The sequence below is a fragment of the Hylobates moloch genome, unplaced genomic scaffold (assembly GCF_009828535.3).
Source record: "Hylobates moloch isolate HMO894 unplaced genomic scaffold, HMol_V3 SCAFFOLD_1, whole genome shotgun sequence".
In the NCBI taxonomy this organism is placed as follows: domain Eukaryota; kingdom Metazoa; phylum Chordata; class Mammalia; order Primates; family Hylobatidae; genus Hylobates; species Hylobates moloch.
In genome coordinates this window covers 20259403-20276056 of record NW_026652276.1, presented here as the reverse complement: position 1 = coordinate 20276056, position 16654 = coordinate 20259403, and the positions used below count along the sequence as shown (strand labels likewise).

Sequence of the window (16654 nt, the reverse complement as noted above, 5' to 3'; positions counted from 1 at the left end):
ACAAACTTGGACAGACCCGCCGCGTGCACGGGTCACCGCCTCGGGGCACGCTGTCCGGCGGTTCCCCGCTGCCCCTTCGCCGATCCCCTAGCCTCAGCCCCCTTCTCCCGAATGGGGACGCACCATTCACGCCGGGCTCCCCCCGCACCACCTGGCCCTGCGCTCCTGAGGACCCCTCACCCTCGATGGCCCCTCGCTGTCTCCAACCACAGAAAGGCCGTCCCGCTCTTACCTTCATTCGCGGGGTAAACCCTGGAACCGGTGACAGCGTCGCAAATCCCGAAGAGACACGAAAAGAGGGCGAAATAGAAAATCCCAGCCATGGTTCGCCGGTGCCAACGCTGCTCCTGCCGCTTCTATCCCAGTGGAATAAATGCTTAAGTTAGGAGAGCAGCGGGCTGAAGACATTGCCAAGGGGGCGGGCCCGGCCGGTGACGTGAGCCCGCCAGTCCTGGGCCCGCGGCCAATGGCGGCGCAGACGGGGCGGCCGAAGCCCCGCCTTCACCGCGCAGGGCCCGCCCCAGGGTTCCGCCCCCTCCGGGCTCCACGGGGCGCGCGGTCTCCCGGGGCTTGAGGGGGCGAGCATGGCCGGGTCCCCGCCCCCGCCTGCCGGAGGGAGCCAGCGGGATCCCCCACGTCACCTCGAAGGTCGAGCCCCTGGACGGCGGAGGGACCTTCGAAAAGCTCGGAATTGACCCAGGGGAGCCAGAGAAGAGGTTGGCAACATTTTCTCCCACCACGGGCGGTTTAAGATGGAGGAAAACGCTCTTTTATTGAAATAAAAGAAGTCTAAGTTGACCTGCAGTTGTTTCTTTAGGAGGGTCGACGTGTCTGCGTCCAGCGCGCCCGGGCTGAGCTGCACACGCCCGCCTGCCACCGCCACCCTCTGCCACCTTGCCCTGTTTTGTCTTTATGGCGCTTCCCCCTCTGCAATACTCTTTGCGGGGAGTTTTGTGGCTCTATGACTCGCTTCTTCCCTGGCTTCCCAGATGCCTGGAGAGCGGGGACCTACTTGGTCCCCAACGTCCAGCCCGCAGCAGGGCTCCGTCACTATCTCCAGAGACTGAACGAATGACTTTCTAGCAGTAAGGAAGTCCCCGCTGGCCCCGTCCCCCTGCACACGCTGTGGACCTCGCCCAGGGCCCAGGACGCCCCGAGATGGCCTTGGGCTGCAGGGAACCAGTTGTGGATTTCCCGGGGGCAGGGTTGAGGGGAGTCCCTGGAACCAGGCCTAGCCTGTCCGGGAGCGGTGGGGGTAGAAGCGAAAGGCTAAAGTGTGGGTGCGGGGACTTGCAGCTGCACAGACAAGGCAGACCGGGACTGGGAAGCTGCCCGGAGCGGCTGCTGCGACTCTCCGCTCCGACCTAGCCAGGACAGCCCTCCCTGCCCCGGGAGAAGACGGCGAGCAGGAAGACTCGCAGAGCCCCGCCCGGCTGCTCCGGCCCCGGGGGCACTGGCACCATCGGGCTGTGGTCTTTTCCCGATGCCCGAGCCGTGGACGCGGCCACCTAAGAGCGGTCCGGCGAAGGCAGCACAGCCGGTGTCCCAGGGACTGGTGCCTAACGCCACTCGGTGCATTTCCCTAGGCGTTGGCAGGAGCACTGATTCCTAGCGATGAGGCCTCCCTTCCCCTTCCCAGGCCACCCCTCCTCTGACTCCCTCTAGAGCAGGGCCGGGTTTTCCTGGGGAGCCTGGGTCCCGGCGGCCAGGCGGCCGCGGGGAGGTGGAGGAGTCTCTTCAGCCCCGGCCGCAGCTCATCGTGAGCCAACCGCGCCACCTGCCGGCCAGATGCGGGAGTGTGCGGCCCCGGAGGAAGGGCTAGCGGACAAAGACAACAACCCGCAACCCGCAACCCCGCAGAGAGGTGGTGCGTGCGGTTGGGCGAGCTTTTCAGTCACCGCCAAGTCTCGTGCACTAGGGCTACTCCTGCCGTGGGGCTGCGGGCAGCGCTCAAGAGGCCCTGGAGTCTGTCGTGACTCTCGCCTTCTGGATTTCAAAAGATGGAATCGGAAAGCGTTTCAAGGAGAAACTCCTAACAAACCTTCCCGGGGTTGCCTGAGTGGCTGCTCTCGGAAAAGCAGATCCTAAATAAAGCGGGAGGGGTGTAGGGCGACGTCGAGGAGAGGACAGGTCTCGAGTCACTGCTACGGTTTCAGGTCATTGGGCTCCGCAGCAGATCGTGTTTTCCGCCTTGGCTCCAGAGCTGAGCTGGTTTCTCATGCAAACTCAGAGCCGAGCTAATGACATGAGCAACTTTTACTTTTACACAAGATGAGCGCGCGTGCCGACGCGCTGGGCGGCGGCTGTGTGAGTTGGTGGCCCAGAGGAACAGCTTGTGCGAGACTCTGGGCATTTCGGTTTCTAGATACAAGATTTGCTTAAATGTCACAGTCCAAAGAAGTGGATTTCAGTTATTGTAGCTACTGATTGCACACAAGTAAAAAGGGAAAAAATATGTACTCGGGGGATACATGTATGTGTGTGTGCGTGCATAAATTATTTAAAATAACTGCACTAAATCCCTTTAAGAAATGCATTTCTAGGTTCTTTCATGTGTCTTTCTGAGTTTTACAGAAAAAGGACGAATATTGGTCCCTGTCATTTGGCACACAGATTCAAAAGAGAAAAGAGCAATCCGAATTCTTTTTGAAACCTTTTTAAACAATAGATGCTGGTTGCCTCTCTGCGGGAGCTTGAGTGTTGCACGTATCTATCTGTGGTTGAAATGGGAAACTGACTGCTTGCATTGTTATAAACAGTAAAATTTCTAAAACATGTACCATTTTTTCCCCAGGATATGCACATTGAATATTAAACAAAGTCTTTCCAGACAAAGCTGCCTGAAAGCAAGGCATCATTTGCTAGAGTACATTCACTGACTTTCCCTTTTTTCTTCCTATGTTTTAGTTCAGGACCCAAGGCAGCCGGATAATCAGGAGAACCAAGAAGCAGGAAATGCTAACTTGGAAAAACTGAACTATAACTTCCTCTTTAAATCATTTCTGGGTTGCAGAACAGAAATGAGCTGCTGAAAATTCCTCTGTCCATTGTGACTACCTAGAGCAAAGGTGTTCTAACCTAGCAGATATGATTTCTTGAAGAGTAAGGCAAAATTTTAAAAATGATGGTGGCCTTTGTCCATCATCAATGCAGAAAACCCCCCACATTATAGGACGACATCCTGGAGTTTTCAAATGTTGGAGACTGTTTACAACACATCAGCGGAGTCATAAGGATACAATAGAATATCATACCTTTAAAAAGCACCTAAAATCACCTAATTTTAAAATAAAATTGCTTTACTCTTGAGTAAAACAAGTCTCTTACTACTGTAAAAATTTGGGGTTATTTTGAATCCACTAAGAAACATGTCAAAACATATCTGCTTACACACTTAATGAAAATAGTAATTGAATGATCCAAAAACAATGATATACTTTTTTTATACAGTGCCTACCACAAACATTTGAGCTACGAAGTACCTTGTAAATGCTGAATTGAATTAAGGTTGAATTCCAAAGGTATTTTTAATCTGTAAAAGACGTTTGTAAATAGCACCAAGCATCCCAGGGTTTCCACCTCTCTGTGGAGGGCCAATTTCACCAAAGTAAAGAGAAAAGAGCCTTTGACCTGCAGACAAATAGTGATAAGGAGGGTGTATGAAAGACTGGAGAGACAGAATAAGAAGATGAATCCACTCTGCTTTTTCTAGGCATCCTGGTGGATTTTTTTTGTGAATAAAATGGAACCTGTCCATAGTGCTCCAATGACTCCCTGAGTTCTCTTTTAGAGAACCAGAACTTTCAATTCAGACAACCCCAATTTGATGCTTTAGCTGGGCTTTTTCTAGCTGTGTGTCTTTAAGTTCCTTGACCTCTCTGAGATACGGTTTTCTCATCTATAAATTGTAGATAGTTAACATTATATGATTCTTCTAAATACTGAATGAATGTTATAGAGCTTCTGGTATAGTACCTGGCATGTGTTAGCCAGCTGCTATTACTCATTTTTATTTTTATTTTTATTTTATGAGACAGGGTCTCACTCGGGTCACCCAGGCTGGATTGCAGTGGTGTGATCATGGCTCACCACAGCCTCACCCTCCCCAGGCTCAGGTGATACTCTCACCTCAGCCTCCCGGATACCTAGAACTGCAGATGTGTGCCACCACACCTGGCTAATTTTTTGTATTTTTAATAGAGATGGGGTTTCACCATGTTGCCCAGGCTGGTCTCAAAATCCTGGGCTCAAGCAATCCTCCTGCCTCATCCTCCTAAAGTGCTGGGATTATAGTCATGAGCCGCCATGCCTGGCTATTATTTCTCTAAATTAATATTTAATTAATAAGCATTCACATTTTGAAATGAGAAACCATTTGTTCAGCTTGAGTTGTTCCTTCCACAAGGAAACCAAGCACTGTGATTTACCTTTTGTGCTCCATGAGAAAAAGATGCTTTATTTTATCAACTCCTAGAGTAGGGAAGGGAAATAAATTTTAAATTCTTCTCTTCTTCTATTGTTGATTTGTGACAGCTGACATCCAACTTTTATATTCCTAGGTAATTCCACTGGATTTGGACCTAGAGGCTATGCTTGCCTTCAAATAGAATAGTGTAAAAAATAAGTGAAAGAAGGTGTGAGGAATCCAGAATCCCACAACCAAGTGGTAATGAATAACCAAAGCTCTACCTAATGAAATTCCCACTGTTGTTAGAAAACGCTTCTACCACAAGCTACTGCATCTTAAATATACTAATTTGACACAACAATTGGTGGGCTTCCGGAAGCCCCCAGGAAACCCAGCTGGAGAGTTCATCCTTTGATGTCAAGGCTTTGATGCTGTTTCTTATGCAAATAAGAAGCAGGACACTTATGAGCCCTTTACACCTGAGTGGGAAAAAAAAAAATGGCTGCAGAGCTCAGGTCTTCATGCTTCAAGAGGATGGGACAGCAAGACAAAACAAGAGGCCTTTTTTTTGTCTGTTTCATTTTTTTTTATAAGTTGTTGGGGTATAGGTGGTATTTAGCTACATGAGTAAGTTCTTTAGTGGAGATTTGTGAGATTGTGGTGCACCCATCACCCAAGCAGTATACATTGCACTATATTTGTTGTCTTTTATCCCTCGCCCCCTCCCATCTTCCCCCCAAGTCCCCAAAGTCCATTGTATTATTCTTATGCCTTTGCATCCTCATAGCTTAGTTCCCACGTATCAGTGAGAACTTATGATGTTTGGTGTTCCATTCTTGAGTTACTTCACTTAGAATAATAGTCTCTTTTGCATCACTGAGGTGAGGAGGGGCAGACAGGAAGGTTGCAGTTCTCAAGGGAGCAAGGCTTTTCTAGAACTTCACTTGATGCCGTCCGTGAATTTTATTCGGTTCTAACAAACATTTCTTCAATGTCTACTATGTACCAAATCCCACATTAGGAAGAGGTCAAGAGATCGAGACCATCCTGGCCAACGTGGTGAGACCCCGTCTCTACTAAAAATACAAAAATTAGCTGGGCAAGGGGGCGGACGCCTGTAATCCCAGCTACTTGGGAGGCTGAGGCAGGAGAATCGCTTGAACTCGGGAGGCGGAGATTGCAGTGAGCCGAGATCGAGCCACTGCCCTCCAACCTGGCGACAGAGTGAGACTCCATCTCAAAAAAAAAGAAAAAAAAAAAAAGATTTCTTCCTAATCATGACCGTATGTGATATCGACCGCACAGGGCTGTGGTGGCCAAAAACCATCAGGGACTTTTCCACCACCTGGGGCCCAAGATGGAGGAGGAGAGACAGAGAAGATGTGTGCCAAGATGCTCAGTTCAGTTCTGTAGTAACTCTAGATCCCTCTCAGGAACATTTTGCAGAGACAGTGTGGCCTTCTGGAGGAGAAATTAGAGGAGACACTTTGCATCTCTTTTTGGCCGCATTGAGAAAATGAGTTAAACATCAGAACAATTTTGTTTTAGGCATGAAAGCCATTCCCCAAAAGAAGTGTAAAATGCTTTTTACTTGAAACCTTTCAATATAACACCTCTGAACTGAGGTTCACTCATTCTAACTCAAAATGCCAACACAAAGCTGCAAGCCCCAGATATTAAATATTTTAGCTATTAAACACTTTAATATTTAACAGTGATGTTACTTTGCGGTTATCAAAAGAGCTTTGGAATTATAGTTGTCTTATGATGAAAAACGAATAATATATGTGATACATGTGTGATATATGTGTGAATAAAATAAAGCTGGCACAATTTTTTTAGCCACTTTTTTTTTTTTATTTTTTTGAGACAGAATCTCACTGCGTCACCCAGGCTGACTGGATTGCAGTGGTGCGATCTTGGCTCACTACAACTTCTACTTCCAGGGCTCAAGCGATCCTCCCGTCTCAGGCTCCTGAGTAACTGGGACTACAAGCACATGCCACCATGCTCAGCTAATTTTTAAATTTTTTTGTAAAGATGGGGGTCTTACAGTGTTGCCCAGGCTACTCTTCAACTCCTGGTCCCAAGCGATCCTCCTGCCTCAGCCTTCCAAAGTGTTCGGATTACAGGCATAAGCCACCAGCCATTTTAGCCACTCTTTTTTTTTTTTTTTTTTGCGACGGAGTCTCGCTCTGTCGCCCAGGCTGGAGTGCGGTGGCGCAATCTCGGCTCACTGCAAGCTCTGCCTCCCGGGCTCATGCCATTCTCCTGCCTCAGCCTCCCAAGTACCTGGGACTACAGGTGCCCGCTATCACGCCCGTTAGCCACTCTTAAGAGAGAAATAATTGTCCAATCAGAGCACCAATTTATAGAGGTATTGCAATAGTATTCTGAAAAACAATGTGTAATTACGATACAATGTTGTAAGAAAGAAAATAATATGACTATGAACATAATTTATGATTTACTACATAATGACAATGTAAGTTTGGAAACCTAACTTTTCCTTTCCCCATCACAATCGAAAGCATTTACAAAGCACTTGTGTTCCAAACAAATATTTTGTAATTTCAAAAGATCTCTGAATATTCTAAAGATGTCTAAAATGACAGATAATGCATTTCTTTATGTACAGTGCAAATCCTTTAAATGCCTGCTTAGATAATGGAATAAGTGTACTTATAAAGAAAATGTTACTTTTGAAATCATATTTATATCTTATTTCTTTAATCTAACCATTTGTACCAGTTAGTAAATAAGAAAAGCCTTTTCCCTGCTAAAGATTATGCCTTTTGACCATTTATTCAAATGGACTAAAGAGGGAACTCAGCGAAAACTCCAAGAAATATAGTATAGGCTTTTTCCTAAATTATGTAGTATTTGGCTCCACAGTAAATTAGTGAAACCTTATTAAAATCAGGTGGACATAAACTCTCTAAATACAGAAATACCAAAGTGACATTTATAAATATGGTTTGGTTAAAACTGACATTTTGGGGGGACTTTCTGGACATATTACATTTAAAAACAATGAAGAATTTATCTAAAATAAGTGTTAACTCAGGAGTCTATAAACAAAGATATGTCATACAACTTTACAACGTAAGTGATATGTGGAATCACTTTCTCTTTGACCTTGACTATCTCTGCACAAATAAATGGGCTTAATTCAGGCAAACAATGTGTTATTTGATGTAAGAAGGTAAAAAGAAATTCAGTTAGTAATGGATCATTTGACTCAAACTGACATTTAAAGTATCTCAATTCAACCATTTGTTTTTCTTCATATTCAACTCCGTATGTATACGCACCCCAGGTTTTTCTTTTGCAGAAGAAGGAGTTAAAAATAAGGCATTAAAATATAGAGGATGATATTTCCACACCATTGATTATTTAAATCTGTGGCTTTATATAAAAGTAGCTTTTTTTTTTGAGATGAAGTATCGCTCTTGTTCCTCAGGCTGGAGTGCACTGATGCGATCTCAGCTCACTGCAACCTCCGCCTCCCAGGTTCAAGCAATTCTCCTGCCTCAGCCTCCCAAGTAGCTGGGATTACAGGCACCTGCCACCACGCCCAGCTAATTTTGGTATTTTTAGTAAAGACAGGGTTTCACCATGTTGGCCAGGTTGGTCCCAAACTCCTGACTTCAGGTGATCTGCCTGCCTCTGCCTCCCAAAGTGCTGGGATTACAGGCGTGAGCCACTGCGCCCAGCTTAAAAGTAGCTTTTTAAAAAAGAATACCCTTAGCCATCTCTGGCTGAATTGGAGGTTATGTTGCCCCTGTTTAGTATAAATCTTTCTTTGTACATGATAAATATTACAGGATTTATCTCCTGAAATTTAATGCTTCTCTTAGACATTCAGGATTAACACGTGTAGAACCACCCTTTTCATCTCTATCACCTTTATCTCCTACAGCTCTGAATTAAAATAAATTGGAATCAAAACATACACAGGTGATTATGAGAGCGATTCCAACATACTTTAAGAGTAAGGTCCCTTGGCTGCAACTTCAACTTGCCTATTTATATTACATTAGACACCTATCAGAGGTAATTGAACATTGGCAGGAAATTAATCAAGTCTGTTCCATTAAATGGTCAGTTTGCTGCAGCTCAGGAAAGCTGGCCCCTTTTCCTTCGTGTCTCATTATGTTCTCATCTGAAACTTATATAGTTTTCATTCGGATTGTTGCAATTTAAAATACTCTGATAAATGCCTAGTTGTGTCCGTATTATTTACAGATCACCCTGGTTAAGATATTGAGTAAACTACATTTGCAATGCAGAAATCATTGCATAGGTAGAAATCACGATGAATTGCAAAAGTAGTGAGGATCTCCAGGGTGCTTTGGGTCTTCCCACCTCTAGCTTTCTTTAGCAATACACTTCTTTTGGAACTTTATATGTGTATGTATGTGTTATAGATAGCCATCTATTTATAAACCAGGGCACTTGTTTTATTTTATTTTATTTTTTTGAGATGGAGTCTCGCTTTTTCACCCAGGCTGGAGTGCAGTGGCTCAATCTCGGCTCACTGCAAGCTCCGCCTCCCAGGTTCACGCCATTCTCCTGCCTCAGCCTCTCCGAGTAGCTGGGACTACAGGCGCCCGCCACCACGCCCGGCTAATTTTTTGTATTTTTAGTAGAGACGGGGTTTCACCATGGTCTCGATCTCCTGACCTCGTGATCCGCCCGCCTCAGCCTCCCAAAGTGCTGGGATTACAAGCGTGAGCCACAGCGCCCGGCCAATCAGGGTACTTGTTTTAAAAACCTGACTTAGATAAAGAACAAGATTAGCCGGCTTTAAAGCTCTTATACATAAGTGCTTCACATGGTTAGCAATCACCGTGGGCTAGCTCTAAGTCTGGAAGGATCTGTGATTTAGAACCTTCCTCTTGCTGTATTCTGACTTAATCTGCTCAGTTCTTTGCTTTTTCCATGTCCACCTACACACCACTGTCCATTTTCCTGCAACCTTTTTGCTGTCAGTCAAGTGACAGCCTTGGATAGAATCTTTGTGTGCCAAGATCTCCTGAGGCCCAGCACCACATTTAGATGGAAAAAGCGAGGGGTGGCAGAAACACAAGGGATTCTTCAAAAGCCGGGGGTGGAAGACTATTAGTGGGAGGGTTTTCGTGTATAGCTCCTTCGGAAACTGCTTTCTCAAACACACACAAAAATGCAAACACATATATACCAAACCCCCACATCTGCAGCCTAGCACCAATGTAATGTAAAATCATCCTGGAAGTCAAGCATTCCAAGACTTGTTGAGGCAAAGAATAAAGCACCCTTGCTGTACTTTAACAGGGGTTGGAGCCTAAGAATAGCCCTAGTTTCTATCCTAATGTGAGTGATCCGATGTGTCTAGCTTTCCCTTTCTTGGATTGACTGACTCTTAGCTGACCTGTAAGTACTAACATCTCTTCCTAAAATTACTTGGGAACATTTGTTTTTGCTAATTGGAGAGAAGCAGGAGGAATGTTCTGCTTATTACTTTGTACAGATTTTTCACCCTGTATAATTTAATGTCTTAATATTGAAGGGAGGTTGCATCTTATAATACGAAGCCACACTTTTAAGACCTTTCTATTTGTAATAGTGCATTACTTCCCTGAAAAGTCAGATAGGTCATTAATACAAACTAGGTTTTGATATCTAGAAAAAGAGCCTGAATTGAGACATAGGCCTTATTTTATTTACTTTGTTTTTAGTTGGTGCCATCTGCATTCTGATTATAGTCTCTTAAATTTGACTTCATATTCCTGATCAGCTAAAGTTACAGGATCCAAGTTTTCACTAAAACTACCAGCAACCTGATATTCTCTAAAAATAAAGAGATTATTTTCACCTTGTCACTAGAAATTAAATATATTTGCTTCTGTCTCAAGGCACATGTCACCTAAAATATTTAATCTGTTATAAGATAATAATATACTAAAATGAACTTTTTACATCAGCCATACTTAAGTTTTACTCTTCTTGTGTTTCTATTTCTGGGTTTCTTTTATTGGAGATAAGAAGGTATGAAAGTAAAAACTGTGAATGACATAAATTTGAATATTATGGTTTATCTACCTATATAAATTGTCTGTTTTGCCGTCTGTCTCTTGCAACAATTGAGTTTCTCATCCAGCAAGGCAAAAGGCAGGCAGCAGTAGTTATCAGGGGCAAGGGTATAACCAATAAACCTGAGCAAATAACTTTATAACCCTGGAGCTTATTTGGGATGTTAACACAGATGCCTGGCAAATCCATGGGGAATGTTTGGCAAATGTTTGATTCACCAATGCCTTAAACTTGTTAAGCATAAAGCTAACAATCACCAAGAAAATAATTTTGTAATTTTTTTTCTGAACATAGTTAATCTCTAAAAACAGTGCTTCTTTTTAATACTTAGTATAAAAATAGAAAAGTCTATGAAATGCAAAGAAGGCAAGAAGGCTGGGAAATTATGTGCACACACACACACACATGACTGAAGTGTGGCAGAGATAGTAAGGCTTTTAACATTTAAAATTAAAGCCATATTATTGATTACTCAGTTTACATAGATTCTTTTTCAAAGATAATTTACCTATTTATAATTCTGTAATATGTTTTGCTATTCGTATTCTGATAAAACACATGCATAATTTAAATCTAGTATCATTTAGTGTTCAACTTTTTTGACGGTTGATTAATTTTCAAAATGATGAAATTGTTGAGAATAAATGAAATAGTACTCGGAATTAGTATTTTAAAGCTCTGGAAACTCCCAATAAATTATACTTGGTTATGGATAGATATAGGCTTTTAGTAAGTTGTCTTCTTTAGTAAGATAACGCCAAGAATAATACTGGTCTTTAGAATTCAATTTGGGTTGGTTTGGTGTATTTCAATACAAAGTGTACCCGGAGATTATCTGTACAAATATCACACATGTGCACACACAGGCACAAACTCACACAAACCCAGAAATACTCTGTAAGCCACAGAGGTTCATTATTTCCAAAGAATATGCCTGCTAAGTAATACTTCTTAGCTTCTAACTCAGAATAAAAGCAATTTATATAAAGGAGGGGGAAGGATATTGGTTATTAAAGAAAAAATAGACTTAATTAAAGTCAGCACCTGTATACAATTGCCTCTTTAAGCCTCAAGATAAGATACTGATTTTCTTTTTTAAATCCATATTATTAAATTTCTCTTTAATTCTTTCTTTACTGTGGAATACATATTTTTTTTCCATGTATGTTCAGTGTATTTCATTTGGGAAATAATAACCATAAAAATAAGTTTCTGAATGTATACAGTATACAGGGATACTTCCCTATATATATTTTCATAAACGATTAGTCTGTAACTAATCCATGAAATAAAATTAAAGTAGCTGATGGTGAAAAATTTCCCAAAACTTTGGGAGGTTTACCTTTTTTCTGTGCTCACATAGAATTTGCACTGACTTTCTTTATGGGGTCCAATCATTACAGCCATTGAAGAAACAAATTTAAATTGTCATGAAGTTACTTTCTTGCTCCCACACGAAAGTGAATGGACTTGTGTTACATCGTATTGGACAAATGTGCCCACTTCTGTAAACGGAATATCTCATTACATTTCCTGTTGTCTCTGCAGTCAGCTTTAGATTTCAGGAGCTCGAGGACTGTTTTCCAAAGCTGCAGACATTTGCTGCTGCTTCTAGCTGGTTATTTGCCCCCAACAAAGAGAGGAAAGGCATAAATCCCCAAACAAACACAAATAGCTTAGCTGATCGTTAGCAACTGTGCTTAAAAGTTTGATGGTTTTGAATAGCCAATTGGTGGTTAAAATGAGGTTTAGAGAAGCTAGGGCTTTTCCATTTTTACCTTTGTTCTCACTTTTTCCAGGAATCAAAGATAATTTAGAATTGGCTGACCTTTAAAAATATTCTCAGAATTAAGCATTATCTAAAAATTGATTTCTTCTTGGATATGGCATAGAACACTCACACACAGATGTAATGTTGGCGGTTTTGACCATTTGAGAGTAGCCTTGATTGCCCATGACATGTGATTTGTAACTTTATTGAGACTCACATTTGATTTCAGTGCTTTAAGGCCAAAATAGGGGAGGGAGTGATTTGGAAGACCCTCACTGACCATTTGAATTCAGCTCTTCTCAGCTCTCATGTTCTCTGCTTCTCATCTCGCGCACAGTAATTCTCTTTACTTTTATTACATTCTAGGAGGGAAATGTATGTCTACATGAGAGTTTCAGTTTCTTCATCTCTAAAATGGGGCTAACACTCAGGACTGTTGTAAGAACTAAGTGAGACACTCTATATAAAGTCATAAACAGAGTGCTTGACACAAAATAATTGGTTGCTGTTAATATTTTTGCACCTTAATTTGTGATTCAATGGGTGAAGTCACAGGTAATTTCAGTAAATCATTTAAAAAAAGAACCATACATTTTTATTATTTAATATAATTGAAAGATTTTTAAAAGAGTCTCACAAGTACTCTTCTACTGAAGAGTAGTGTTTCCATTTGTCATTAGTCTTTTTTCTTTGTTCTTTTATTATAAATTGACAATTTATAATTGTATATATTTATGGGGTACAAAGTGATGTTATGACTTATGAATACAATGTGGAATAATTAAGTTAATTAACATATCTATCACCTCAAATACTTATCATTTTTGGGGATGAAAACGTTTGAAATTTACTCTTGTTGTAATTTTGAAATGTGCAATACATTATTATTAATTATATTAACCATGCTATGCAATCAATTAAAAAAAACACTTATTCCTCCTATCTAACTGAGATTTTGCACCCTTTGTCAAGCATTTTCTTTTTTTTGATACAGAGTCTTGTTCTGTCACCCAGGCTGGAGTGCAGTGGCACAATCTTGGCTCACTGCAACCTCTGGCTCCCAGGCTCAAGCGATTCCCCTGCCTCAACCTCCAGAGTAGCTGGGATCCCAGGCACACACTACCACACCTGGCTAATTTTTGTATTTTTAGTAGAGATGGGGTTTCACCATGCTGGCCTGTCTCTTAGGTTGATTCCATAACTTGGGTATTGTGAATAATGTTGCAATGAAGATAGGAGTGCAGACATACTGATTTCAAACCTTTTGGATAAATACCCAGAAGTGGAATTTCTGGATAACATGGTAATTCTAGTTGCAGTTTGTGAGGAACTTCCATATGGTTTTCTATAATGGCTATACTAATTTATATTCCTACCAACAGTGTAAAAAGGTTCCATCTTCTCCACATTGTTATTAGTCTTACCAGAGATGGCTGCACTGTTAGTCCATAGGGAATCATCTCCTTCCCATGCACTGTCTCTTGCAGAGATTAATTAGTTTTTATATTTAGATATTTTATGTTAGATTTTACCTGTTGCAGAATACGTGTGTGTATGTGTGTACATGTGTGCAAGCTGTCTCTTTGCCTGGCTATCAGCGTGAGCCACAGCTTCTTTTCACATCTGAAATTTACACTGAAATACAGACATCAGTCAAAATTGCTCTCTTCCAAACAAAGACAATACAATCTTAATTAACAGAAAGTGTATTATGCTTAAAATATAACAAAGCGGAACATGGAAATCAAACAAGTTAACTCAGGGTACTACAAAAACATGTCAAATAATGAAAGGAATATCACATTAAAAGGCAAGAGCCCTAGATTCTGTATTGTTTGATGTTGGACAAGTAGATGCATCTCTTTAAGCCTTAAGTTCTAATCTAGATCATCTTGATGGTCCCTTTCAACTCTAATAAAATAACATAATCTTAGCTCTATCAATTTCCACATATTTTCCTTGGGGAAGAATCAAGTTTCATATTCAATGATTCAAGGTAATTTTCTACTATTTATAAAGAAAGTAAAAATCGAACCAGGTCATATGCAACTTGACGTTTTTGTATGTAAATCTCTTATTTTCTGTAAAAATTCTATAAGGAGAATAGCTGAATCCTATTTTATATTTTATATAAAAAGGTCTGTTTCCCAAAATTACTTGTTTAAAAACCCAAATTTATTAAAAGACACAAACTACTCTGTGTACTTAACTTTTATTATAATGTTAACCTTTATTATGTTTATGAATGCAAGCTATGGATTCATAGCTCTCACAAGCTAGAGGGTCTTCATAAATGAAGCAACGTACTTAGATCTGCATGTTTCAGATAGCAAGGCAATAAGCAAACCAACAGATGGATGCATTTTTAATTAGTCAACCCATTGCTATCTTTTGGTAAGAAAATTCTCTTGCAGGTTGTAACAAAATCTTTCACTGGGTGGAAAAAGAAGTACAATCTCAGAATCACGTGTTTTCTAAGAGAATTATATATTTCAGTACTTTGATAACCTATTCAGATTTTGTATAGTGATAAATTAAACTAAATGATTGGTGTAAAAACAAATCAAGCAAAATAATTTAAGGTTATTGTAAATTTGAGAGATGAATAAAATTGCCATCAGTATCTAGTTTCTTTTATGTTTTAACTGAGTTAAGTAAGCCAGTATGATCCAATTCAATTCAAGGCTGTTTTTGAAATATTGTGAGAAAAGAATCTACAATATTATGCTTCAATTTTTAATTTGTATTATACTGACAAATAAGTTTGGAAAAAGATGCTCTTTGCTTTGGAAAAACTGCTATAAAAGTGAGAAGATAATATTTATCAAAAGAAGCCAGATGCAAAACTGTGAAAGGTTTTCAGAGATTATATTGGGTAGTTCCCAGTATTAAATGAGTATCTTTTTCTAAAAAGAAAAAAATAGTCTATCAGATTATCTCTTCATATGCACAGAGAAAAGGGAATGGATAAATGAAGTAATTATTTTGATAATCCAGGCACTTAAAACTTTTCTCTGAAATATCCACATGATTGATATGATAATTTTGACTGAATTAGTCAAATTGCTCTTTCACAGTTTGCCTTCTCATTACAGGAGTAGACACAATCTGAATGTGGCTGTAACATTCATAAATGCAGAACACTAAACGCATAGCTTACAGTCCCTTTCAAGATTCAACCGATTATATATAATCACCTACCTTATGGCAACATAGGTAGTCACAATTTATCATCCTCTTCTTCAAAAGCACATACTTAGGACTTTTCCTCTGGGACCCTGTAGCAGTGCCATAGAAAACATTTCAATGTATGACACTTGACCATTCTAACCACTCAGTTATTGCCAACTACTGCGGCATATATATATATGAAATATAGGTAACAGAGCAAACCCTGAGCAAATAATTAAATGAATAATGTTTTCCATGATAATTAGTCCATTTAATAAAATGTGTTAATATCAAAATAGTATATACTTCTGCAGAAGCTACAAAAAAGGCATCAGTCTTAAACTGAAAGTTTAATGGGATGTTTCTATAGCAAATCTGATAACAATTTGCTAAAATTTTTATTTAATATGACTATATTTTTATTTTTTTTAAGTTGGAAATACAGAGTAGAGGGGAGAAACAGTTATAGAAAGGCTCCAAATGATCTATTAATATTAGTAAACTCACTGTAAGAAACTGAAAGTGCCTCCTGGAATCTATTTTCATCACCTTGATGAAAATTATGTATATAAAACTAGATTTACCTTTTATCTTCAGAAAATGAAGGAGGAACAGATTTGTTGATTATGGGTAGAAAGATGAAAAAGATGCTTTAATATTAATATTAAATGAGAGAAGGCAGAAGACCTATATGACTTAATTTTTCTTCTTTTTCACTGAGGTGAAGAGATGGACTTTCTAACTGATAAGAAACAGGAAGGAAAAAAGATCGAAAACTTAAGCAGTCAATAATCAGGTACCGTGTTAGATGCCAGGCTATGGTGTTTCCTAAAGCAGAAAAAATTTCTCCAGGATGAAAGGAAAAAAATGAAAATAAAGAGAAATCTTAAATGATTATAAATCTCTGAGTACAATCCAACTCTCTCTCAAGAAAATAAGAAAACTTACATGTGCAATTGTGGAATCATGGTTGATCATCTTTAAAACACACTGAGAATGAAAAAGATATGAAAAAAACTGGCCAGTGACAAACGGCATCTTGGTATTTGAAGAGTGAAAAGGCTAGACTATAGAAACTACAAACTGGTAAGATTAATGATTATCTCTGGGAAAATGTCCTAACAATCCTAACAGATTATTAAACAGACAGCTTGGCAACATGTAGAGAAGGAAAAGGTAATTATTAGACATCAGAATTTTTTTTTTTAATTTTGAGATGGAGTCTCACT

The 16654-nt window shown here is 40.4% G+C and overlaps 1 protein-coding gene across 3 annotated transcripts in view; it reads right to left on the bottom strand.

Moving 5' to 3' along the window:
• EPHA4 (EPH receptor A4) overlaps positions 1–367 on the bottom strand; it is a 152939-nt gene extending 152572 nt beyond the window's left edge. For all 3 annotated transcript variants that reach the window (XM_032754358.2, XM_032754360.2, XM_032754363.2), the window contains exon 1: positions 233–367. In XM_032754358.2, the coding sequence (XP_032610249.1) occupies positions 233–323 (91 nt within the window). In that variant the 5' untranslated portion in view covers positions 324–367. The remainder of the gene's footprint in view (positions 1–232) is intronic.
• Positions 368–16654: the final 16287 nt, after the last annotated feature.